At 37.5% G+C, this 25,588-nt stretch overlaps 1 protein-coding gene across 1 annotated transcript; it reads right to left on the bottom strand.

The window, feature by feature from the left end:
- Window positions 1-538: 538 nt before the first annotated feature.
- LOC139969482 (RNA polymerase-associated protein CTR9 homolog) lies at window positions 539-25,098 on the bottom strand. The gene is made up of 21 exons (XM_071974509.1): window positions 24,961-25,098; window positions 22,813-22,911; window positions 21,949-22,188; window positions 21,072-21,279; window positions 19,592-19,848; window positions 18,662-18,769; window positions 17,884-18,003; window positions 17,142-17,348; window positions 16,460-16,588; window positions 15,265-15,448; window positions 13,824-13,912; window positions 12,929-13,114; window positions 12,336-12,479; window positions 10,999-11,091; window positions 9,573-9,689; window positions 8,412-8,629; window positions 5,413-5,548; window positions 4,815-4,946; window positions 4,122-4,243; window positions 2,991-3,164; window positions 539-2,284 (listed from the first exon to the last, which is right to left on the bottom strand). The coding sequence occupies exons 1-21, from the start codon at window positions 25,012-25,014 to the stop codon at window positions 1,762-1,764; spliced, it is 3,540 nt and encodes a 1,179-aa protein (XP_071830610.1). The 5' UTR covers window positions 25,015-25,098; the 3' UTR covers window positions 539-1,761.
- Between the last annotated feature and the right edge of the window lie 490 nt (window positions 25,099-25,588).

Genomic DNA, 25,588 nt, shown 5'->3' with positions numbered 1-25,588 from the left:
ATGCCAATAGATGTAACCAGACATAATAACCATAATAATTACAACTTTGACCGAGCTACCTTCACGTTAATTGAGAAACGCCTGACAAATGGTCTATAAGAATTTATTTATCGTAAATTGTCAAAGGTAAGACATCTGTTGTTACAGTAATGCAACCAGTTACCAAATAATACATTTCCTTGCATGTATTAGATGGAAAGGCACCCAGCAGTAAACGTCAGCAAGCTACTTTATCATTTTACTTAAAGGTTCGTTATGGACGCCATCTTGACGGTCCAACAATCTATTTTAGTCTAAACTATTGTGTAGTATATGATCAAAATCATAACGATGTAACTTTTATGCCAACTTTGGCCACATTCAAAGGGGTCGAGCAAATGGGAAATTCTCTAATAACTTCTTAACAGAACGTTCTCATTCATTGGACGCATGTATGGGTAAGTACACGGTTGACCTCACACTACTTATATTACATATTCATGTAACACTTTACAGTAGATTGTGACTTGATGAATTTTTCGACATCCTGCTTGGTTTGTCTATAACGTCAGAATTGCTGGCAATTCTTGTTCTTTGTATGTAGCCTACAACTTAACTTACCCAGGCTTGTGTTTGTTTCGAAACTTTCTACAACAAGTGTATGTGTTTGTTGTGATATCATCTCCATTCACATGTAGAGAGGTTAGTGATTGTGTAAATCAAACCTATATACACTGTCAATAATTCATTAGAGGCATATTGCATGTAGATACACTTCATGCAGTCTTGAAGATTCAGCAGTAGTTGGTCAAAAGATACAAGCCCGTGCACTCTGAGTCAAATTAAAAGGTGTCTTATGATGTGTGTAGATAATCAAAACACTTAAATGTGTTCATTCTTTGAGAAAGAGGGTAAATTCCAGAAAAAGAATGTAACTCATAATGACAATGTGATTGCAGGGAGCCTGTCAAAACTGAAAACAAAATATGGTTTATCTATCAAAATACAGCTGAGCATGTTTACAATGAATGCCATAATGAGGCTTTAAAAGTAAGAGTTTTTCCTCCATTCTGAATAGCCATGTGGCATTAACACAACATTAGCACTTAAATCAATAAAGAGATATGTGTGTTTAACAATCAATTGACAAATTCCTGTTTACAGCAAAACTTTAACTTTTTAATCCTATATTGTTTTGTCATTCAAAAGCTACTTGTTAGTAAGCCTTAATTCCCTGGTAAACCTCATAATTTCAGATGACATTCCTATGGAAGTTAATATATGTGACAAGTAACATATTGCTTTATCCCCTATCTTACGCTGTTCAATATACTTAAATACTTGGGCTGTTTACAATACCAAGATTATTAATAATTAATCAGAAATAACAAATGACTGAATTTAGTTTGCGTTCACAAATCAACCGGAAACAATTTGACTGATGACACAAAAACTGACTTCAGATATTTGAATTTGCAAAGTGGCACTGATTCATCAATATCTGTTGCATCTTGTTTGGGTTATGGTCACAGTCTGTAGCATTGTGAACAGAACCATTTTAAAGTAGTCTGAACTACTATATCTTATCCCTATTACAATGACCCCATCTTCACCTGTAACAGAGAGGGCTGAAGGGGGCCTAAAAGAAGTCTGATGATGCAGTGTTCACCCACTCTCATCACAACATCATCAAGCATTATGGTGGAGAGTAAAATTAATGCAAGGGAGGGGGTGGGACACAGGAAGGCTTCAGGCAACTAGTAAAGAGAAGGCATATTGTGCTCAATCACTTTCTTCACCGCTTTCCACAGCATTGTTGTCTTCACCACTTTCCACAGCGTTGTTCTCTTCACCGCTTTCAGCAGCATTCTTCTCTTCACCTTTATCAGATGCTTCCTCCTCATCGGCTGACCTATGACCTCCAGATTCCCCATCAGAGACCTGCTTCTCCTGCTGTCCATCACTAGCCCTCTCATCCTCCTCTCCACTCTCTGCTGGAGATGCTGCCTTCTTAGAACCCCCATCTGAGTCTGATCCACCATCTTTTTCCTCTGTCTTCCCATCTCCCCCTTCGGAGTCTTCATTCGAGTCATCACTAGCTATACGAGTTCTCCTCTTCTTCTTCTTGACCTGTGTACTCTCTTCTACTTCTTCATCTGACGATGATGATGATGACGACGCTGAGACGGGAGATTGTTCTGTCTCCTCCTTCTGTTTATCTGGTCCATAATCACTGTCACTTTCATCACTGTCATAATCCATTAGCTGTAACCTGGAAGTTCCAGTTCCTAATTGTTCTTTATGACTATAGGAAGAATAAAATCAACAAAGCAGTTAATACTGTTCAAGTGTTCATCATATCCAACAGTTGACAAACTTAGGAACCTGAGCGGAACAGCTTCCGAATTTTCCTACACTTGATTTACTTTACAGTTAAAATTTATCTTCCCCTTGCCCCTTTTCCCAGCAAAGACATGTCCACAAAGAATTTGCCAATGAGTAAGGGCTTGAGAACTCAGTTGATAGAGCACAAGATTTGTAATCTTCAGGTCACAAGATGGAATCCCATTCTACCCAATAATTTAGTTGCAACTTTCATATTGATTAGAATTTCGGTTTCCATTGTTGATTTACTTATACATAGACCTTTAAACGGAAGTGATTTTCCATAATCAAAACAATGTAGTTCATAGAAAGAATACATATATTACAAAATAAAGTAGTAACATGAAGAAAAAATAATAATATCAATAATAATTCAAGAAATGCTGCTACAATATCTTTGATATGAAATATCACAAGAGCTTGTGAAGCAATCACCTTTTATCAGTTTCGAATTATCTTCATCACTTTTATCAATTTCATTTAAAGACTGCCCTAAAGTATCACACAAACGTTCTTAAGTTCCAGTAAAAAAAAAATTTTCAACTGAAGGAGGAACCAACCAAGTTTGATGCAAACTTTTAACAAAACACAAAATGGTTTTGAAATAAGATTTTACTCTGATGTACCTCTTTGCAGCAATCTCCTTCTTGCCTTCATCAGAATCTGATTCACTGGAGGACAGCAACGCTCTGGATTTGAATTTACCCTTTGGTTCAACTTCATCTTGACGTCTGCGTGGAGTTTTCTCTTTTCGCTTCTTCTGCTTGCCTTCGTCATCACCATCTCTCCTCTTCTTGCTCCTGAATGAAATTGAAATCTCCTGTCAGTTCTTATGTATTTTTAACTCCAAGATCACTCTCGATCTGTCCACTGAAATATTTTACATTCCACAAAAGTAAATCCATCTAGTATTCATCTCCTGTTCTTTTGTGCAATGTCCTACCCTTTCTCTCCATTTCTTCCTGAATTCCACCAAAAATTATTCACTAAATTAGCTAGAAATTGTTCCTGAACCCTCATCACCACTCCCAACACACTAATTGCTTACATCTACCACCAATTCCAATTAACCATCCTACAACTGTTTTATCTCCTGCTCTCTCTTTCAGTGTCTTTCTTCCTGCATTCCACCAAAACTTCTTCACTAAATTAGCTAGAAATTGTTCCTGAACCCTCATCACCACTTCCGACAACACTCATTGCTTACATCTACCACCAATTCCAGTTTACCATTCTACAACTGTTTTATCTCCTGCTCTCTCTTTCAGTGTCCTTCTTCCTGCATTCCACCAAAAATTCTTCACTAGGTTAGCTAGAAATTGTTCATGAACCCTCATCACCACTCCCAACAACACTCCTTGCTTACATCTACCACCAATTCTAATTTACCGTCCTACAACTGTTTTATCTCCTGCTCTCTCTTTCAGTGTCCTACCTTCTTCCTGCATTCAACCAAAACTTCTTCACTAGGTTAGCTAGAAATTGTTCCTGAACCCTCATCACCACTCCCAACACACTCATTGCTTACATACCACCAATTCCAATTTACCATTCTACAACTGTTTTATCTCCTGCTCTCTCTTTCAGTGTCCTACCTTCTTCCTGCATTCCACCAAAAATTCTTCACTAAATTAGCTAGAAATTGTTCCTGAACCCTCATCACCACTACCAACACACCCATTGCTTACATCTACCACCAATTCCAAGTTACCATCCTACAACTGTTTTATCTCCTGCTCTCACTTTCAGTGTCCTACCTCTTTCTCGATTTCTTTCCTCCTTCTTCATCGTACTGTTTCCTCTTTTTCTTCTTTGGTCCTTCTCCTTCTTCTCCTTCAGATTCTGAATCTGAGAGAATCTCTCCATCTTTTGCTAGCCTCTGAAAATTCATCGCAAACATTAACATCATACCTTTCACAGCTTTTTGTTACAATAAACAGTTATCCACAATAGTGCTACTAGACACAAATCCATCCAGAAACACAGTTGAAGTCAATATTGCAAGCGAAAAAGAGAAATCTCACAAAGATAGTTTATTAGTTTAAGAACACAATAACATTTGTAATCCTTAACTCAATTACAGAGTTGTCCAAATCAGTTGTTCCAGAAGAACGATACAAACAAACAAGTCGGACCATAAATCAAGTACGATGCAGAATACTGCTGTCCTTAGTAAATCTCACATCCTAGTAAAATAATTTTTCAAAAAGTATGTACCTGTTCATCTGGGAGGAATATTAAACCCCTAAAGCTGACAGGGGCACTAATATAATGGAGTATTTCCTGGCTAATAAAATTCAGACTACAATGATAAACCTTGTAACACTCATAAAATGTGGTAACCATGCCTGTTAATTGTCTGCAAATTGTCAGTCTAAGACTATACTGTAAGTCTATGGGACAGCATTTAGTTTGATAAACAACGATACAAAAAATCGGATGGAAAATACCTTTCCCTTCTTGCTGACCCTCTTATGAGGCATGTCTGGAAGAATCAAGAGGTTCTTTGTCTTCTCTTTAAACTGTGCTCTTCTTTCAATCAACTCTTTGCTCTTCTTCTCACTCGCTTCTCTCTTCTTTGCCTATGAATTAACCAATGACATTACAAAGTCAAACCTCAAACTCATTTTGCTTTTCTCTTTGAGTTTCTTTGAATATGATTCTCAATTTGATCTGAAAGATCTGTGAATTGACTGATATGAAAGCACACTTTTGTTCAGAAATTATGAGTCGGGAAAAAAGAAAGCCAGCTTTGTTTCTTGTGGCCGGACCAATGAAATTACAGAATTGAGTTCAACCGCAGTGATTTGAGATCAAAATTTGGATTCCAAACTGCTAAACCAGTAGAAGGCCTGTGACTACCTTGCATGGAAAAGTAAAGTCACAATTTAAGGATGTTAACATTAACAATTTTGAGGAAGCGATAAACCTTGAGCAAGATCGTGATACGAGGTGGAGGTTAATCACTAAGCATGTCGAATAGATGAGACTCAACTTACTACTACTACTACTAAGATCAATAAACAAGTTTTGAATTTCGTATCATACCACTTCCTCTTCCAGCTGTTTCCTTAGTTTCTCTCTCTCCATCAGGGATTTCTCTCGAAGGGCCTTCTCCTCCTCATCTTGTGCTCTCGCCCTTTGAATCACATACTGGGCTTGACTGTACAAGTCATTGCATTGTCTGAAGAACAGTAATGTTACAGAAACCATAGCAAGTCAGTTTCTAGGCAATCACACACTTATGTGTGTATGTGTGTATTTTTTATCCTCCTGCAAGTAGGAACTCGCCAGAAAGCCTCATTGGCTTATCAAAGCCGCAAGCTGACCGAAGTCAGTCTCTTACATTCATATTTAACGTCCATGATTATGAATTGTTAATTGTGAACAACTCTGTAACTGGATGACATACATTAATCTGGAAGTGACTCGAACAGGGGACCATATGATTGAAAGGCACCGGCGTTAACCACTGAGCTAACACTCCGTGTAATGATTGACTGTAAAAATCATTGAAGTGTCTGAAGAACCGTAATGTTACAGACACAATATCAAGTTAGTTTCATAGCAATCACACACTCTCTTTGATTGCCCAAATCATTGCAGTGTCTGGGGAACAATGAAGACAGGGAGAAAATCTTAGCAATAATATTGTTTTTATATCTTGGAAAAGGTTTAAAGAGACCTGTGAGGTTCCAAGAATAACATGTTTAGAGAGTGCATCGGAGACGGTCTTTTCTTTGTCTCAGTACTTAATTTTCATTAGATCATTAAACACAATACATTGGTATGCACGGCCTTTCCATATGGTATGCACTGCCTGCATAATACTTAGGGTGTTGTGCACACAATCTACACATTGCACACAAACTTCTTTTATTTGCACATGTCACTAAACTTTTAATAGATAACAATTGTCAGGACAGCTGTTAAAATAATTGCATTGTGTCATGTAGAGCAGGTGTTACTGCAAACATTAATACGAACTTACTTCCACCTGTTTGGCTTGAAGCAAAGAACATTCTACCATCAAATTTACTTAGAAAGCATACAGAGAGAAGAACTATTATTGTTGGCTAATATTACTGTAAACAAAACTTGGCCTCCAATGCTTGTTGGTTGGAAGCAAAAAAGAGTTTCTTCCACCAGATTCAGTTACTCAAATGAATAAAACGCAAAAGACCCTATTTTAATGCTTGTGTGTAGTGTTGCGCCGATATCACCAATATCGGTTTTGGCCGATATCCGATATTATCATCCCAATATCGGTCCGATACCGATACGATACCTATATTTTTTAACAGACAAAATGAAGGCAAAATCGTACTTTAGTCATGCATGCATTCACAAATAAATCTTCAAGTAAACAACAAAATATGGTGTTTTGTTTTCCTTTTGTCCTAAGTTGAAAAGAATGACTTTTTTCCTGATTTTGAAAAAGAGAATTATAATTGAAATCCAACCAGAATCTTTTTCACTGCAGCGCTGCACGCGATAATAAAATGGACGCAGTAAATGTGAGCCTTAACATCGTAAAGACTTACAAGTAGCTATAGTGTTAACGTATGCTTGCAAAATTGCATCTTAATTAGGTTACGAACTGTCGATCACAATGTAAAAATGATAATTTATTGAGTTTATACTCAATGTACAACTTATTCACTTGACCGTATAGAGAAGAAAAAAACTGAAAATCAGTAGAGAAATGACCAATTGTGTACGGAAAGTAAGGTGGTACACCTTTCAAATATTACGAAAGATCGAGCAAAACACTTTCGAAAAATTCACGCAAAACTGGCATATCGTACTAAATGCAACTAATGTCATGTAAACAAGGCTCTAGTGCATCCATTTATGAATATACCGTAAGACCACATCTGTTTTTAAGCGGGGGAAAAAAGAAAGTATTTTCTAGAATTTCCAAAAATACGGAAAAAATAATATCCTACCATAGTTAATTGTATAGCAAATAGCCTAACCACCTCGGCGGTTACGGATCTCACGTAACTGAAAAGTTCCCTGGCAACTTGCCAAAAAATGTTAACAAACAGGTGTGATACAGGGGATGAGCTTACAGTGTGTTTGGGAAGGTACCTGGGAAAATTCGCAGCACATGTACGGCGGTAGTTGGGTATAGGGTTGAACACCGCAGTTTTACGGTAAAAATGTACGCATTGTGCACGCTTTTCATTGTTAGGCAGTCTAGAGACAGGGCATTGCTGAACGTTGTTTGTTTCATAATATCGGAAGTTTTGTAAGTTGCACTTTTTAAAGATTGAAAGACAGATTAAATCTCTTTTCATTTTATAACATAATATAGCTACTCTAACTTGTCATTTTAAAATTTTCATCTGTTTCGTGACAATTTAAATAAAAAAATTATTTTGCATACTCAACTGCGATTTTTTTTTTATCGCCAGACACGCAAAAAAAAGCCAATTTTTCGGGGCTTTATCCCCCAGGATCCCAACAAGGGGTTCTACCCCATGACCCCACCAAGGCCCTAATGCGGGCCCCTGGACACTACGCCTTTATGCTCGCGTGCTCGGCGTGTTCGCTGGGCGAACACCGGCGGCAAATCGGCAGTGTGTTCGCGGAAAATTAAAAGTGCAGTTATGCATCATGTTCAAGGTTTTCACGGAGGCCTTTGAGAAAATGAATGGTTAGTACAGTACAGTGTATACATGCTGCACTAATGCTATGTGTAGGCCAAGGTTCACGAAGGCCATTGGTTATATTCGCGCGCCGTAGACGTGTTTTATAGGTTTAGGAGGGTCAGGTATCCATGGATATTAATCGAAAATGAATCTGAGTTTAACTGACGCTAAAGAAATGGATCGTCTTGGGCAGATTAACAAATCATTGCAAGTATAAATAAGTAGCTCTGCTGTGAAAAAAATAGTTCAATATCGGTTTGCTGTTATCGGCAATTAGGCAAAATTTTACCGATACCGATATGCGGCCGATATTGCAAATATCGGCCGATACCGATATTGAAAACGATTATCGTATCAACACTACTTGTGTGTTACTGTACACATATTCACCTTGCTTCCACTGCCGCTTGGTTTAAATCAAACCTCATTCTATCACCAGATTTGCTGAGGTAATTAAAATATTTCTGGGCCGTTTTCAATTCCTCGACAGCACTGGTGACTGTCTTCAAATTACTTTTCTCGTCTCTGAGGACCTGCATGGCGATACGCTGAAGTACCACCGCCAAGTTGAAGAGAACCAAGGTGTCATGAGGAGCTACCCGACGGGCCTGGATGAATAATAATCGATGACGATGTAATGTTAACAAATTTCATCATCCAAAACTGCAACATTAATGTGATTTGTTCATATAGCAATTTCAATATACTTACAGGAATTGCTGCATCACTGCAACAAGTGTTCCTCATACAGTTATACGTGCAAAACATGTCAATGTTGCATAGTAGTAGTAAAACTTTAAATGCATATGCAATCATTAACAGAATCAACTTGAAGATCTAGTTTAAACAGCTTCTTAAAATTGAAAATCTTTGTCTGTTGTATATATATTAGGTTTCTGGCATAGACATCGGTAATACATTTATAGGGTTCTTACAACCTTGAGAGTGAGGTGAAAGGAGACAGGTAGGAATTGGAGGGATCATTGAGGGAAGGGGCGGGCCTATGAGCGGTTCAAGTGTTTCTGCCCAATAATTGTTTGCACTATTTAAGGATAGAATCATCAATATGGAAGGAAGTGAGAGATGGATTTTCAGCCATAAAAGTCACATGCATTTGGTCAAGCTTGTTAACTTAGTAAACAAAAGCAACAAATTGCCAAAGTCAAATACAAATCAATACAAACTAACTGAATTAATAACCACAATACAATGAAGCATTTATATGCAACACTTATTTTTTTTTATAAAGAGAAATGAGGTTGACATTGCTGCTAAACAGAGGTGAGTCCAGGAAGGGTCTGTCGCCATCTCCCACATACGTCTAGGAGAATCATCCCCCAGAATTAAAATGGTGCATTCTGGGGCACATTTTGACTATAAAGTACTTTTGATTCATTTTTTTTAGGATTGGGGTTGGAGTGGGGGAGATTGAAAGGGAAAGGGGTGTACTATAACTACACTATAATAAGGGTTTGCACCTATATAACTTTTTGTTCTCCAAACATCAGGAAATATATGTACAGGTTCTTCACGATTAATGGACTAACTCACCTTCAACAGGACCTGTCTACAATCTTTGTAATGACCAGCCTTGAAGTAAGCTCTGCCAAGGTATGTCAATATCTCTACATCGTGGTACTTGTAAAACTTCTTGATGCAGTTTTCATACTTGAGACGAAGAAAATGTCAAATGGTTAAAAAGTATAAACAACAACCAATGAATAAAACTTGAAAATACTGAGTTACCAAAATGAAAAAAAAAAAAAAAAAGAACTTAACAATGTAAAGGCTAATACAAAGTGAAAAGTTAAGTAACATGTAAAAGTGATTGATACACAAATAGCAACTTTTGTGCTAGTTTTTTCGGTAACAAGGCTTTTGCTTAAAATTTTGACTATATCAAGTCTTTTAAGTCGGAGTTTTATGTACTAGCTATTAGGTACCTACTGTAACACAGCAAGCCACAGAATGGCCTAACCAGTTGTGAGTTAACGACAGGGAATAATGAGCGTTTTACCATTTCTTAGCTAGGGTTTGAGGCTAAACCATCTATGTATTCTTATCAAATAATGAAAATAAATAATTTGTTCCCTTTTGGAAAAGACTATTCAGCTCAGATGCGCTAGCAATTACACTAACCACAAGAACAATTTTCCTCTGCTCTCCTATATGAAAATTAGGAAAAGGAGTTGATAAAGGCGATCATGGCCCTGGGGTAGATCTAACCTATTTAGTTGACTGTGTGACAACATGGAGTCCAGTAAAACACTAAATCACTTCCATATCATAACATTCCATGGGTATACAATCTTAAGTGTCCTCCAAACTGTGAGATACGGCAGTATGGACTAGTACTGTGAAATAGATTATCACACTGACATAAAGTATGTGTCATTCAGCTTGACATGAAAACTACTATCAGAAAATAATTGTGCTGACTACTATTCTATGATAGGAATGGTTATGAAAGGCAATGACATTAAGGCTATAGTAAGCTATCACTTAAAATAGATGTTACCGTTTCCTAGGAATCCTTTGACTTCTAAGCCAACTGGCCAACGTTTACAAACCATAACGTTCATTGATTGTGCAATGCCTAAATACCAGTGTTGTAGCTACGCGGGTCGGCGCCGGTCGGACTTGGCCAGCACTAGCTTTTGCCGACCAGTACTCCAAGTAAAAAGTTCTAACACTGACAGACACTCACGCTTCTGATCGACCGGTACAAAATTCAGTAAATAGTGTCACGAAATGAAATCACTCCCACTCAAATGTATAAACACACACACACACACACATATATATATATATATATATATACCCTTATACCCCTCCCACAGGACGCGGAATTCGCAGGCAACCGCCACTCCAGAAAATTCAACCGCCACCTGCAAAATCCTAGCTACAACCTACAACCCTGCTAAAAACATCACAGCATAAGTCTGCCATGTCGTGAACGAGTCACGACGACACTCACCATCTGAATAGCGCTGATGTACTGCTTCTGTTCCACATAGATATGAGCCAGGTTCAACCAGACATCCTTCATGTCAGCTGTAGCCTCACGGACCTGCACAAACACAAAATGGGCTACTGTCACAAACTGATAAACAACAACACTGGGCCACACCCGCCAGTCTTGAGATTGTCATAAATAAATATTATAAATTCTATGATCCTGCTATGATAATTCTTCCACAAAGGTGGTACAATCACACCAATACCAGTCTATGATATACAGCAACTGGGAGGTATACATTTGTGTTTACTACACAGTGCTCCAGCAACTGGGAGGTATACACTTGTGTTAAATACACAGTGTTCCTCAAACTATCTGTGAGATAGACAAGTCTAATATGTGTGATCCAACCTTAGTACAGAACTGCACAGATCTACCACCCAGAAAAGAAGTTACCTGTTTGAGTTGGAAAAGTAACAGCTTTAGTATATAAACTTACTGGACATAAAAAATAAATTTTTCAGAGGTCTATCTAATTTCTTGCAGTAATTTTGTCCAACAAAATAAGTCTTCAAAGCAATTCTTGTCTTGTAAGTGACCAGATAAAACATAGTTTTATGGTATTTACCTTTTAGGCGATATTTTTGTACTATTTCCTTTTGATTGTTACCTGTATTTTAAATGTTCCCTGTATATTAATTGTTTCATATCCTGTGAAGCACTTCGAGCAGTGTTGCTGATGAACGTGCTATATAAGTACTATTTTATTATTATTATTATAATAAGAGTGTTTCTTGCTGTAATTTCAGAAATTTATAACAAAACTTTCATGTCTGCACAGTAACCTATAATCAATAATCAAACATCAAGACAAACTGCAGGAGTGGATGTTTATATAAATTTCACAAAGGTACACTCCCAGACGCTTTTAATAATTTCTACTGTAGTAACTCAGAATATCATACCTTTTAACTCTCGTTATAAACACTCTATGTCAACCATATTGTAGAACTATACGTAGTCAAACCCAAATACAGAGTACTGGTGTACATTTTTGGAATTATCATTGAAAATCGTAATGAGGTGGAAAATTAAGAACAGTGAAAAAACTTCCAGCCTCCACCGGGATTCAAACCCGAGCCTTCCGCTCTGCACGCGGACAACCTAACCACTAGGCTATGGACGCTGATTGTATGTCCAGAGGTTCGAAACCGATATGGAAGGTCATAATTCCACTGTAGGCGATTGTCACCTGTATATATATATGGAAAGTGGAAAAAAATCAACTTGAAAAATAAACTTAATCTTGATTTAATGATCCAAGACAACATGAGTACTCAGATTCGACTACTTACCTGGGAGAAAACATCCCTCGCCTCCCTGATGTAACCCTTCATTGCCAGAATGGCTCCAATACCATTGGCAGCATAGAGGTTTCGGTTATCATTACGTAACACCTGTCTGTACATGGCCAAGGCACGATCCTGGTGTCGTTTTTCCTGTCAATGAACATAAAAATATCATACACTGATACATGTGCTACTCCATTATCAAATAACAGAAAACTTTGTAGTTATTTTGTTATCTGTTATTTGTTTTTAAGTTTGTGGTGGTTCCATTTTGATCAGAATATTTTTCACATGTACAAAAAAAAGTAAACAATAAACATGTGCTAATGAGTAAACAGTACTGGTACGCAACTTTAAAGACTTTAGAAAGTCTAAAATGGCATCACAGAGCCGGTAATGTTCGGACTCATAAAGCCTTTCTTTATCTATTACTTTGTTTATAATTTATGATCTCCAAAATGTATTCACCGATTACAGCAAAAGGGGAAAACAATCATCAGGCTAATCTGCCCTGACGGTTAAGGTCAAATGTATCATATTACAAAGCAAGTATTATTTAATATTCCTTTGAATTATCCGCAGCGTTTGATGCAGGATACCTTTTCTTTGTCTCTGGTCGGCTGATAAAGAGTTTGCAACCAGACATTTCCCAGGGCCAGCAGAGAGTAGGCATCATTCTGGGTAGTCGGCTGCTTCAGGATCCTCTCAAACTTCTTCTGCCCTGGACCCCACTCCTGTTTGGCCAGATGAAGGTTTCCGATCAAGCTCCATGCATCGGGATGATCCTGATGGATAGAACAAAAATAGTCTGGCGTTACAGGACAGGACTTCTTTGGCATGAGGAAATTTTGTAACGTAAGACCACAATGGCATGAGACCAAAATGGTATTACAAGTAACATTGAAGACCACACTGGCATATAAGGTTTATAATGGTATTACGGCTAACATTGAAGACCACACTGGCATATAAAGTTACAATGGTATTACAAGTAACATTGAAGACCACAATGGCATATAAGGCCACAATGGTATTTAGACTAACATGTATGACCACATTCTCATATAAGACCACAATGGTATTACGACTAAACATTGTAAGTCCACACTGACACATAATACCACAATGGTATTACGACTAAACATGTAAGTCCACAATGGCATATAAGACCACAATGGTATAACAACTAACATGTATGACAACACTGGCATATAAGACCACAATGGTATTACAACTAATATGTATGACCACACTAGCATATGAGACCACAATGGTATTAAGTCTAATATGTATGACCACACTGGCATGCAAGGTTTACAATGGTATTACGGCTAACATGTAAGACAACACTGGCATATAAGGTTTACAATGGTATTACGACTAAACATGTAAGTCCACATTTACAATGTTATTACGGCTAACATATAAGACAACACTGGCATATAAAACCACAATCCTGGTATTTTCAACATTGTTTGCCATTTCCAAACTCACCTGGTTGATCTGAAGAGCATCTTTGAACCAATCAGAGGCTTCATAAATTTGGCCTCTGTCTCTGGCCATACAACCGATTCTGAGATAGCCTGGGTGAAGGTGAAAGAAGCGAATAAATGAAACTAATTTTCAGAAATAGTAGCAACAGTACACTGGATTTATGAGAAATGGCAAACTTTATATCTCCTCTTAGTTCATCAAATTGATATTAATCTGGTTTATTCATTATTGTCATATTTCATCCTAGTGTTGTCCACATTCTCTACAGCATTGTCACAACTAAAGCTTTCAATAATCCATAAATGCTACAGTTGCATGAAATTTATGGAACAATACCTTTTTACCATAAAAATATGCAGACAATTTGCTAGGATATTTTTCGGTAAAGTTCTGTCTTTTGATAGACAAATGCAAGCTGATATAGAAAGCGACTTTTTTTATAATCATACCTGTACCAACCTGTCTCTATGAAGCTTGACTAGATGGAAAAATACAGTAAGCAGTGTGGAAGCTATACCATTCAGAGGGTCCTTTACTGTATCTTAGCAAATTTAGCTGATGGAAGGGCTCTTTAAAATATCATCGCTGAGATTTCAGTACAAGCAAATAAGAATGTAACTTGAAAAAACATGTTGTAGAGTTTTCAAGCTTTGTTCAAATATGAGCATACATTCACAGAGGGTTCCTGTGCTGTTTACAGTCAACACTGCTGAAACAAAACTAAGCTTACAATCTGCATTACTTGGATGGTATTTGACCATACCTTTGTTGCATTGCTTATGAAAGTTTAGGTAGTTTGCAGAACATTGGAAGATTAATAAACAAACGGAACAAACTTATAGAAAAGTCACATAATTAAACAAGCATCGACCACATGATAAATCTTGGCTTGCTAATCATTTGGAGTTATCCATTGGAACTTACACAATATGAATCACCCTAGATTTTGTTTTTAGACAGGGAGTGATTTATGGTTTGTTCAACAAACTTACTCCACGAATCTGGCTCAGACACATAAAAGGCAGCTAACAATGTTGTAACTAGCTGTAACATACAAATCTACATTATCAGATTTCTTATTTCCTTAAAAACATGTTTTTTTTCAAGCAAGAATTTAGCCTTAATCCTCTCTTTGTCCCTCCACTGTTTATCTCCTACCTCTCCTCTTCCCCTGCTGGTTTCTTTCTTTCTGCTCTCCATCCATTGTCTACTAATCCCCTTTCATCTATCTCTTTGTGTTCACCATGCTTATTAATCTGTCTGTATTCTGTGCGTGTTTTGTCCCTTCTGTTACTGTTACTTGTCATTTAGCCTTTGAAGAAGATCCTGCTACGATAGAAATGTCAGGCCAACTTACTTTTACACACCAGAATTTAGCTTGACAGACTATGGCTAGGTTGCATTAAACCTTCAAACTGTTTTGAAACTGGCCACAACTTACAATCTACATAATTTGGATGATCCTTGAGGATGTCTTTGTAGAACTTTTCAGCCTTGTCATACATGAACCTAGCTTCACAGAGTCTTGCTAGATTGTAAGATGTTGTCACTGCTATGGCATTGTAGTAGGTTTCATCGTGCTCAGCTTCTGTCTTTGACCTTTCCAATGAGGCTTCATAATATTTCTAAACAAACAAAGAAAAGTGAACAACATGCTCTAAAGGAGGAGGATTGGAATAAATAAATTTGCAACAAAATTAAAGATTAAATATTAAACATGAACAATAAGTACCGTTCCTTAGATTCTGGCTTGGTTTTTTAAAATCAATCTCTCCATTACTGATTTCCATCACAAGTTACTAATGTTTAACTGTACCATCTCCTTAAATATAATGAACAATATGATACACCTCTTTCACTACTCTGAATCCCAAAAGAGGTAAAATCAATCTTTGAAGAGGTGATTAGGAAAACAAAACTTTTGAGTTAAATCGTTCATTGCATCGTTCTGATTTCCAACCAATACTGTACAGTACGATGGACAGACAGCAAGGTAAAAATAGAATTAGTGTTGCTCTGAGTGTCGGACAGCCTTTATAGCATAGTTTCCCTAACGTTATCCCCCCCCCCCCCACCTAAGTCCAAGTCCTGTTGATGTCAGAGTTGTCCACAAACCCCCAACTTTTCGAGACTCGATATGAGTCATTATTTGTTAAAGATCAAGTAAATAGTGTAATTTTGTTATGAAAAAAAAAAAGCTATGAACAAATATTTTTTGGAAACTTCAAGATCAGATCAGCTCTTATTTATCTTCACGATGTACTGTCATGCGTACACCAACTTCACCAAAGTCATGCGGCTTGTGTCTGTTTCATAATTCAGTTATTTATCACATGCACGGTACGGTATTACTATGGCAACATATGTGTATGGAACCCGAAAAGAGTTTGTCAATAGGTACGACTTCTGTACATCACTAAATTATATGATATATCAGATTTTAGTTCAACATAAAGTACTTTAGTGTTGACTTTTAGAAACGTCTCACGAATCCCCTGGGATGGACTCACACACCTCCTGGGAGTTCATGCACCCCAGTTAGGGAACCCCTGCTTCAAAACCTTCATCATACACACTGAACACCATGCTCGTGTACGGTCCTGGTAACATCATTCCTCAAGGTATCAGCATCTTACCTGAGCTTCTTTCATGTTTCCCAGCCTGTAATGTAAAGCGCCAACATTGTTTAATATTTCCGGTGGGACATCCGCCTCCACTTTCTCTCTCAGGATCCTGGTAGCTGTACCATATGCTGCAAGCGTTCCCTACAGAGATACGTAGAGTTACATAAATATATGAATGAAAATGAATATTTATGAGGAAAAAAACGGTACAAGTTGCAGGATTGTGGTATTAAAGGGCTACATTGATGAATGGCTGAATCTCTGCTGAGCAGTAGAAAAAGCAATTTTGTAAGAAAAATGAAAATTAAACAACCAATAAGTGGTTTTGGGATAGTTTTTCAGGATTACTAGATAGCCCCAAAGTGACAGTGGGAGTCAAATATGATGAAAACTCATGTAGTGTGTCAACAGGCAAAATTGACAGCTAGTCGGTGGAAAGATAGAACACCGATAATGTTTATAGAATTTGCTGTAATAATCTTCAAAGCGAGCTTCTTCAATATATTCCTAGTAAGCAAACTGTTTCTTATTTTATACTCCGATGGGAAACACAGCTATAAAATTTAGTTTCCAAAAATTCTCTTCGGCTGTTCTTTGCCCTGAAAATATGCTCTTGCCATGAAATTTGAACAAGAGTTTACTGCAAAATAACACATACAATTTACACATTTTTGAGAAATAATTCATTCTGTACCTGCACATCGAATCCTTCTAATATCTGGGCCAGCTCGATCCAAGCTTCGACGTCATCAGGGAACTGTTCCACCACCTTCTGCAGGTAGTCCTTGGCCAACTCTTGCTTGGCGTCGTCTTTAGACTCGGCATAGAGGGAGCTCAAGATCTTCATCGTCTCATAGTTATTTGGCTGTACCTTGAGCACCTTCTCAAAACATTGGCTGGCCTAAAAGAATATATAAAGGACCTTTTTTAATGAAAACACGAATATATATGTGATTTTACAAGTGATGTAATTTGTGTAATTATGGATTTTATGTATTTTGCACAGAGTGAGTGATAGAAATTAACACATATATAAAAACAATTCTCAATGTAAGAAATGCCAATATGTAGAAGACGAACAGAATCCAGTAAAATCTTGATGGCATTAATGATTACTTAAAAAAAACAAAAGACAGCAAAACCAGATAATCTTAACAGTGCTGTTTTAAATAACAGGAGATTGTGGCAAAAAAGGCACATTAAATTAACATATATATATAAAATACATTAATATCTGAAGAGCATTCTTGAACCAATCAGAGGCCTCAACACTTTTGTCAAGTTTCTAGCCATACAGCCTATTCCAGATGTAGACAAAACATGCAAACAACATCTAAATTAACATATATAAATTTCATTGAATTACTACGATACTGATGACTAAAACTAATAATATGGCAACATTTATTATGAATGCAGTTAAATTATTGGCTTACATTTTCGGTGTCCCTTCTGTGTATGTACATTTGACCCAAACCAAAGTGAGCCAGGACGAAAGTAGGAGAGGCAAATTGTGTGCTTTGGTAATAATACTGGAAAGCTTGATCGTAGTCCTCCTGTAAGGTTACAAAATTAAAAGAAATAATTAGTACAAGCAGCAAATAACTAGCAAGCTATAGACTTTGTAGGCTGAATCCAGGAAACTTATCAAACCTAAAACTAACGTTGCTTTCGTATCTGGCAAAGAAACCAGACTCTAAAACTGTCCAGTATCACCGATGAAAGTATTGTACACAATCGTTAACTGATTGTTTCCTAGATTTGGTCCCCCAACTTAATGTCAGATCAAATTAAAATAGAAGGTATCAAGATACAAGAGATACAAGAGGTAGCCATCTGAGAAAGGAGCATGCTTTATTAACCAAAAGGAAAAATTTCAATCCAACTATTTTATCATTTATATATCAATATCGCATGAACTCTAATAAGTGAGGACATTCAAGACTTCATATACATAATTTCTCAGCCAAAGATTAAGATACATACATTTTCTTTGTGGTGTATTTAAGATGAAAGCCTGAAACCAGCCGATTTTCAAATAGAGATGTTTAGTGACTGATATTATAACCACCAGATCTAGTTAGATACACACCACAAGGAAAGCTCTGCTTGTACTATTTTATTGATATATTGCACACAGAAGCATGAAGGAATATTATAGAGCTAACGAAAAAGAGATTTTTTAATAAATTCTTTCATTTTGTTTTACTTTACCTGCACATGCAGTGCTCTAGCTAGTTGGTAACAACTCTCTGCCTGTATGGTTTCATTCTCTGTTCCATGGAAGGCATGTAAGGCCAAATGTTGGACTTTGGTAAAATCCTGTAAAGAGAAAACGATATGCCGGTGTTAGCACGCCGGGTTACGCCTGTGCCTTCCAATCATAAGGTCCCCGGTTCAAGTCACTCCAAGATTAATGTATGTGGTCCATTTACAGAGTTGTAGACAATGGACAATTTCATAATCATGGACATTAAATATGAATCTAAGAGACTGACTGCGGTCAGCTTGCCGCTTTGATAAGCCAATTATGGCTTCTTCGCGAGTTAATGCTTGCAGGAGGATCTAAGATACATACATACATGCAATTTGAAGGCATATATACTAATAGATTTAAAAAAAAGTGTTCAAGATGTGTTCATACACAGCAAGGGGAAGTATTCCCTGCAGCTAAACCACTATCTTCAAATCAGTGATGTCCCTTCTGTTACCATCCCTAGCTTTAAACGGGAGTGCTCCAGCCGAGTGTCACTTCATTCTTTAGTACTATAACCTGCCTCTCCCTGAAAAAAAAAAAATTCATCCTCTGGCTGGTGGAGGTAACTACTGATGCATCTACAAACAACACTATCCACAATTCCCTTGATGTCCTAAGAAGGCCTTAATGGGGGGCATTGTGGTCATGCCAAAGATATGTCGGGATTGAGTGAGTTACTCTGTTACAAATTCCAAATAAGGCAAAGCACGGATGAAACTGCCATTGTGGTGAGCAAACAGGTAAGTAAGGCTGTGAACCAACACAGTGAGATACACTGTTTAACCTGGCAGAGCCTAGCACCCGATATATATAAGAGTACATTAGCTGTGAGTTAACAGGTAAGTAAAAAGTATTTTTCTTATTTCACACAAAGAGCTCTCTCTTACCTTCTTGAAAAAGAAATGATTTGCAAGATGGTTTAGAGTCATAGGATTACTGGAATCTATCGTGTAAGCCTTTGAAAGCAACTGCACTCCTTTCCTGATCCCCTCAGCACCGTTGTTATTTATTTCTAGGATGGCCAGACCGATGATAGCACCGACACATGTCGGTTCTAGCTCCAAGGCTCTCTGGAATGCAAGGTAGGCTTTCTCCTGTTTATTTAGTTTGAGGAAACAGTGACCCATGCCCAGTCGGACAGCAGCTGTAGAAGTCATACGAAAGAGAAGAAACAAAAGATATACGTTAGGAATAATAAACACTTTACAGGGATGTGCCAAGAATTTCCTGAGTGACTGCTATACTGATCCCCGTCCTGGGGGAGGTCTAAGGGGAGGGGTGACATTTTTCGATTTTTGAAGTTGTATACAGAGCTAGTGTAGTGTGATACTGCATGCTGCAGATTAAAGCCACGCCTACTCCATATCTCCGCACCTGTGTTTACGTGAATTTGACAAATGGGGGGAAGCGAGGATACATGTGGCCCAATTGATGTTGAATATAATGTTACGAATGTTGGGATTTTAGATGATAATAGTGCTGGGCAGGATTCACAAGTTTTAAGACAGTGCTGGGCTGTAATTTTTAGTCCTGGGCGCACTGGGCGCCCACTGCCGCCCAGCGTGGGCACATCCCTGCTTTATTTTGGACAAGACTCAAAAGTAAATCAATAAAGGACAGTTCTTAACTATTTTTTAATGCAAGATTAAAATGTAACATAACTTGGACATTTTGAAAATTAGTCTGTGTTAATCTCTTTTGAGTAACCTGTAGAGCTTACCTTTGTTACCACGTTGGTAACTAGCTAGGGCAGTTTGGAGTTCACTCATAATGGATACTCTGTCTTGCCTTACTGTACATAGACAGGTTGGATTAGTTCTCAGAGTGTTACCTTTACTATCACACTGCTACCTTAATTGGGCAGGTTGGATTAGTCCATTATGATTTACCTTTACTATCACTGTTACCTTACTTGGGCTCATTGGATTAGTCCTCAGTTTTACCTTTACTATCACACTGTTCCCTTACCTGGGCAGGTTGGATTAGTCCATTATGATTTACCTTTACTATCACTGTTACCTTACTTGGGCTCATTGGATTAGTCCTCAGTTTTACCTTTACTATCACACTGTTCCCTTACCTGGGCAGGCTGGATTAGTCCATTATGATTTACCTTTACTATCACTGTTACCTTACTTGGGCTCATTGGATTAGTCCTCAGTTTTACCTTTACTATCACACTGTTCCCTTACCTGGGCAGGCTGGATTAGTCCATTATGATTTTACCTTTACTATCACTGTTACCTTACATGGGCTCATTGGACTAGTCCTCAGAGTTTTAGCTTTACTATCACATGGTTACCTTACCTGAGCAGGAAGGATTAGTCCATTATGACTTTCCTCAATTTTGTTTATATGTCAGCTTACCTGGGCAGTTTGGGTTAGTTCGTAAGGCTTTCTTGTAGTACGCTAAGGCAGCTCGATAGTCTTTCTTATTGAATGAGATGCAGGCTTTCCCAAGGAGAGCTGGGATGTTATTGGGGGATTGATTCAGGACAAAATTAAACTGAGCATCAGCTTGGTCCATCTTGTCCCCCTCCAGTAAGCAAAAACAGGCTCTTCCAAGTAAATGGTTCTGAAAATAATATATTAGTAAGATGTTATCCACATGTTATGTCATTACCTTCACCTTTATCCTTTCTGCTAATAAGACTACTACTTTTAATTAATGAAACATAGATTCTTGTACTGCATGGATACTGTATCTACAAAGTCCATAAACTTACAGTATGCACATCTCTACACAACTTATCAAACAGCTTTATCAACTTGTACAGTGAAAATAAAATAAAACTGTTAGCAAACTGCTTATCCACTAGAGAGCCTGTGTAGGAGATTGTGTTTAATGAGCATGGTTAATAACCTGTCTGTATTCTGTGCATGTTTTTGTCCCTTCTGTTACTGTTACTTGATATTTAGCCTTTGAAGAAGATCCTGCTAGGATCGAAACGTCAGGCCAACTTACTTTTGCACACAACTTGTACAGTTTTAAGAAAATACACACAAATTATGACTGCAAAAGCAGAGAAAGCTGGAGGGATGTGACCAAGACTTGGAATAAGTTAGTAATAAACATTTGCAATTTTTGTTTTTTGCTGTGTGTTTTAGACAGCAATTTAAAACATATGTTTGATTTCCTTCTCTATAAGAGTCCATTTCAGGATATTAAAAATAATTGGATATTTTTCAAAATCTTCAATTACTATTAGGATATTTAGTTACATGATTAGTTAAATGATCTCACCTGGTCGTACATAATAATTTTATCTGCCATGGTATACAGCAGGGTAGCCTGTGTGAAGAGCTCTTTCTTGGTATCCTTGTTCTTCTCTTTTCTAGCCTGCTGTACATAATAGGCTGCTAACGTATCCAGGGCCGTCATCTGGTCTTTTTCATTTCCAGGATAGTCCAAGTTTGCATCTGTCTGCCAGGATGCAAAGATCTTCACAAAGTCTTCCACTTTACCTTGCTTGTAGTACTCCAGCTAGATCATAAAACATGCAAAAGTTGTTACACTACATAGACATTTAATGTAGAAACTTCAGTATCATACAGACCAGAAAATCAAAGTTGGGTTTTGTTCCTCACAGATGGAAGATGGACGCATGTTAACCAATATCAGTCTGTGAGAGTGAAAACTGCAGAATCTGTGTCATTTGAACCCAAACTATGGTTATAATTTTAAAATTTCTCATTTAGCAATGATAATGTCTAAAATTGCCTATAAACCAATTACTTATTATGAAGGTGATAATAACAGACTTGTGTGATGCTCATCAAAGCGGTGGAATGTCTTCACAACTAATGAATTTGACCAGCAGGATCATCACATGCATAAATCTAGAACAGGATATGGAACATCACCTACTGTACTGTTAGTAGTTTGACCTTCCACTTCCTGTGTTACTTAGCTGGCATTTTCTGGTTATCTTGTTTCTTGACTTTATAATTTATAAATTACCAATGTACTATATGATGCAAAACAGTCACAAGTACCATGCAAACATCCCACCTTTTAACTTTACCTCTAACATTATACAGTACATTGAAAACATCTATACATACTAAATTCCACTGACAAGGAATCTACTGAGTACTGTGTACTTACGCCAAGAGCCAGCCATGTGTGTAGGGGAGCATTTTCTTGCTTTAGGATGGTGAGGACTTCTTCACCTTCTGGCAATTGCTCAACATCCAACTCAATCACCTGTAAACATAAATTATGAAGATAATGCCACCAAAATTTCCAAAGAAAAAAATAAGATAAAGGCAAGAACGCTCATTGTTGAGCAATATCAAGGGCGTAGGAACCGGGGGGCTGGGGGCGCCAGCCCCCCCAGTGAAAAATATGGAGGGGCGGAAGTATCATTCCGCCCCCGCTTCGCAAGTCAGAAAACCCCTTTTTCATTTCCAAATGAGAAAAAAATCTCATTTGGAGCACCAAATTGCATCTAAGGCCAGGTGAAAATGTAAAATTATTTACAAAATGGAGTGGGTGTTGAAGTGTGCTATATTGCACCAAATTGCATCTGAGGCCACCTGGAAATGCACAAAAAACACCAAAGGAGAGAGGGACACCCCCTCCCCTTAAACCCCTCCCCAGGCCGGCCATCAATCTTCAGCCCCCCCCCCGCCACTCAAAAGTACCTTCCTATGCCACTGAGCAATATAGACATGTCTCTATCTGTAACAAATAAGTTATCAGGTGAACTATGATATTAATCCAAAATAGCAACATTTGGATATAAGTAATTGCTTTTCTCATCTAATATTAGTCTTGAGCAATCCATCTTGACACAAGAACATACATCAATACATCAATAAACATGTGCATAACAGTTACTCTACCAGGGATAACATTTTAGGGCAAAAATCCTGACATAAACATGTGCCTTGTAATTTTATCATTCATAAACTGTTTACTAATTACTATACTGTACATTCAGTATCTTCCTATGGGATTCTGACAGCTCACATTATTCCTGAGACCTTCAGAAGCATTCAATCATTTTGTGAGGTCTTGAATATATATTCCTCTGAGATTGAAGTAAAACTCTACTTGAAGTCTCAACATTGACTCTCTTACTCCTACAGTAGCATATTTAATTAGGGAATAATATTGATGACCTTAAACTTTGGTATGCTTACAAATCATATGCTCAAGTGTTTTAAAGTAATGTTAGTTTTATTTAACATTCTACGCTTGTGATCTTTGCATCATGAATAACATATTAGACGTAAACTGTAGTCTTATACTGAAACACATGGTGCGTTTAAATGTTGCATAGCCATGGCAAAAACTTTGTCATAAAATAGCCAAATATGGTTGTGTATGGTAAGTTTACAACATCCCCAACTTTGCGCATTGTGTTATACACATACCGGTACCGATAGACACTCTTGTTGACACTTTGGTAGGTCAATTGTAACTTTTTGTAATCACAGTTTTACTTTACAGAACTCTAACAAAAACAGTCAAAATTGCCATACACAGTGAAGCAACATTTTTGTACTTGAAGCCCATTTGTAAATTATTTACCCCCAAAATAGCGGAATTATACAGTAAATATCAGTGTAAAAAAGAGAAGAGAAAATGTTTCCTTGATTTGAGAAGCTTGACTCTCTACCATTACAAACATAGGTATTTCTATTGCTGGTGTAATCTGATCAAACATCGATCTTGTTGTCAGAGACTGACTGAAATTTATAATGGAATGCCCCATTACCACTGTCTTAATTGTATATTAATATTGCAAATTTACCATCTAGGCCTATACCATCATATTACATACTGTATGAACTGGAGGAATAACTTTAGCTTCAGCATATACACTGGGGCTCCCAAAAATTGTGTTCAATTGTGCTACATTTACAAATATTTTTTTTTTTGCATTTACAAGTTGCTCACCTGCCAGATTAATAAGGCAGTGTGCCCCACTATTTGTCAGGCTGCCGGATGAATAAGTTTGCGACGGTGATAGAAATTTGATACAACAATACACTAGGCTAAGCCTACACTACAGTACTGTCTGCAGATTGCAGTGAAAGGCACTATGTCGTGGAACCGCTTCGTTCATGTGTGTGGTTAATGGGTAATATACAACATTACCCTTACATAGGCAGTACACTCTTTCATTTTGAGTGACATACAGTAAATCATAGCAATAAGTTGACTCCAAGTAGAAACAACAGAAGTTAAGATATTAATTAATCAGTTAAAGTTCAACGAGTACTAAATAATGAGTTTATAACGTACCTCATCTGTGTCTCGAAGCGGAATGTCTATGGATTTAGGAGCGTTGCTGGCCATGTTGTCAACAGCGAGGCTGAACGTCAACCTTACCTTCAGTACAGTTCGAACTGTCCATATACGAATTGGACAAATAGTCAAATGCGTTACAAAATATGCTAGGTTGGCATCATAGCTCACTGCCGACTACGAAATATAAAGCGTTAGGCCCCTGGGTAAGAACATTAACTTGCCCAAACAGGACTATCTTTCAATTCAAAAGTTATAAACATGTTCATGGGCAAACCAGTACTTTCCACAACATTCTACGTCAGGGCTAAATAATAACAAATAATTAACTCTTTGATTCCGTGTATCTTTATAATCCGTCCAAAGTGTACGTACGTTTGACGGTATCCAGTCAAAACGTCCCATTACCAAAACGTCCCCGCTTTTTACCAAAACTTCCCGCAGTCAAAACGTCCCCGTAAGTCAAAACGTCCCCGCTTTTATAATCAGGTGGAATGCAAGTGTGGATGTTTTTAGTTCAAATCAAACAGTAAGGATACGTATAGTTTAGGTTGAAATCACAGTTTTTAGGAGTGGGAAGTGCCGACAGGCAAAAAACATTTGTGATCACAAATAAAAATCATGA

Source organism: Apostichopus japonicus, chromosome 7 (assembly GCF_037975245.1).
Source record: "Apostichopus japonicus isolate 1M-3 chromosome 7, ASM3797524v1, whole genome shotgun sequence".
Lineage (NCBI taxonomy): Eukaryota > Metazoa > Echinodermata > Holothuroidea > Aspidochirotida > Stichopodidae > Apostichopus > Apostichopus japonicus.
This window is presented reverse-complemented; position numbering and strand designations above follow the sequence as displayed.

What these genes read in the sequence shown, in the direction of transcription:
- LOC139969482 (XM_071974509.1), bottom strand. Translation starts at nt 25,014, where the DNA reads ATGGCCAGCAACGCTCCTAAATCCATAGACATTCCGCTTCGAGACACA. An exon ending in ACAGAAGGGACACCGAAAAT is followed by an intron (nt 17,349 to 17,883) that starts GTAAGCCAATAA and finishes ATATTCTTTTAG; the next exon opens with GCCAGCCAATGTTTTGAGAA. An exon ending in ATGCTCTTCAGATCAACCAG is followed by an intron (nt 13,115 to 13,823) that starts GTGAGTTTGGAA and finishes TCTATCCATCAG; the next exon opens with GATCATCCCGATGCATGGAG.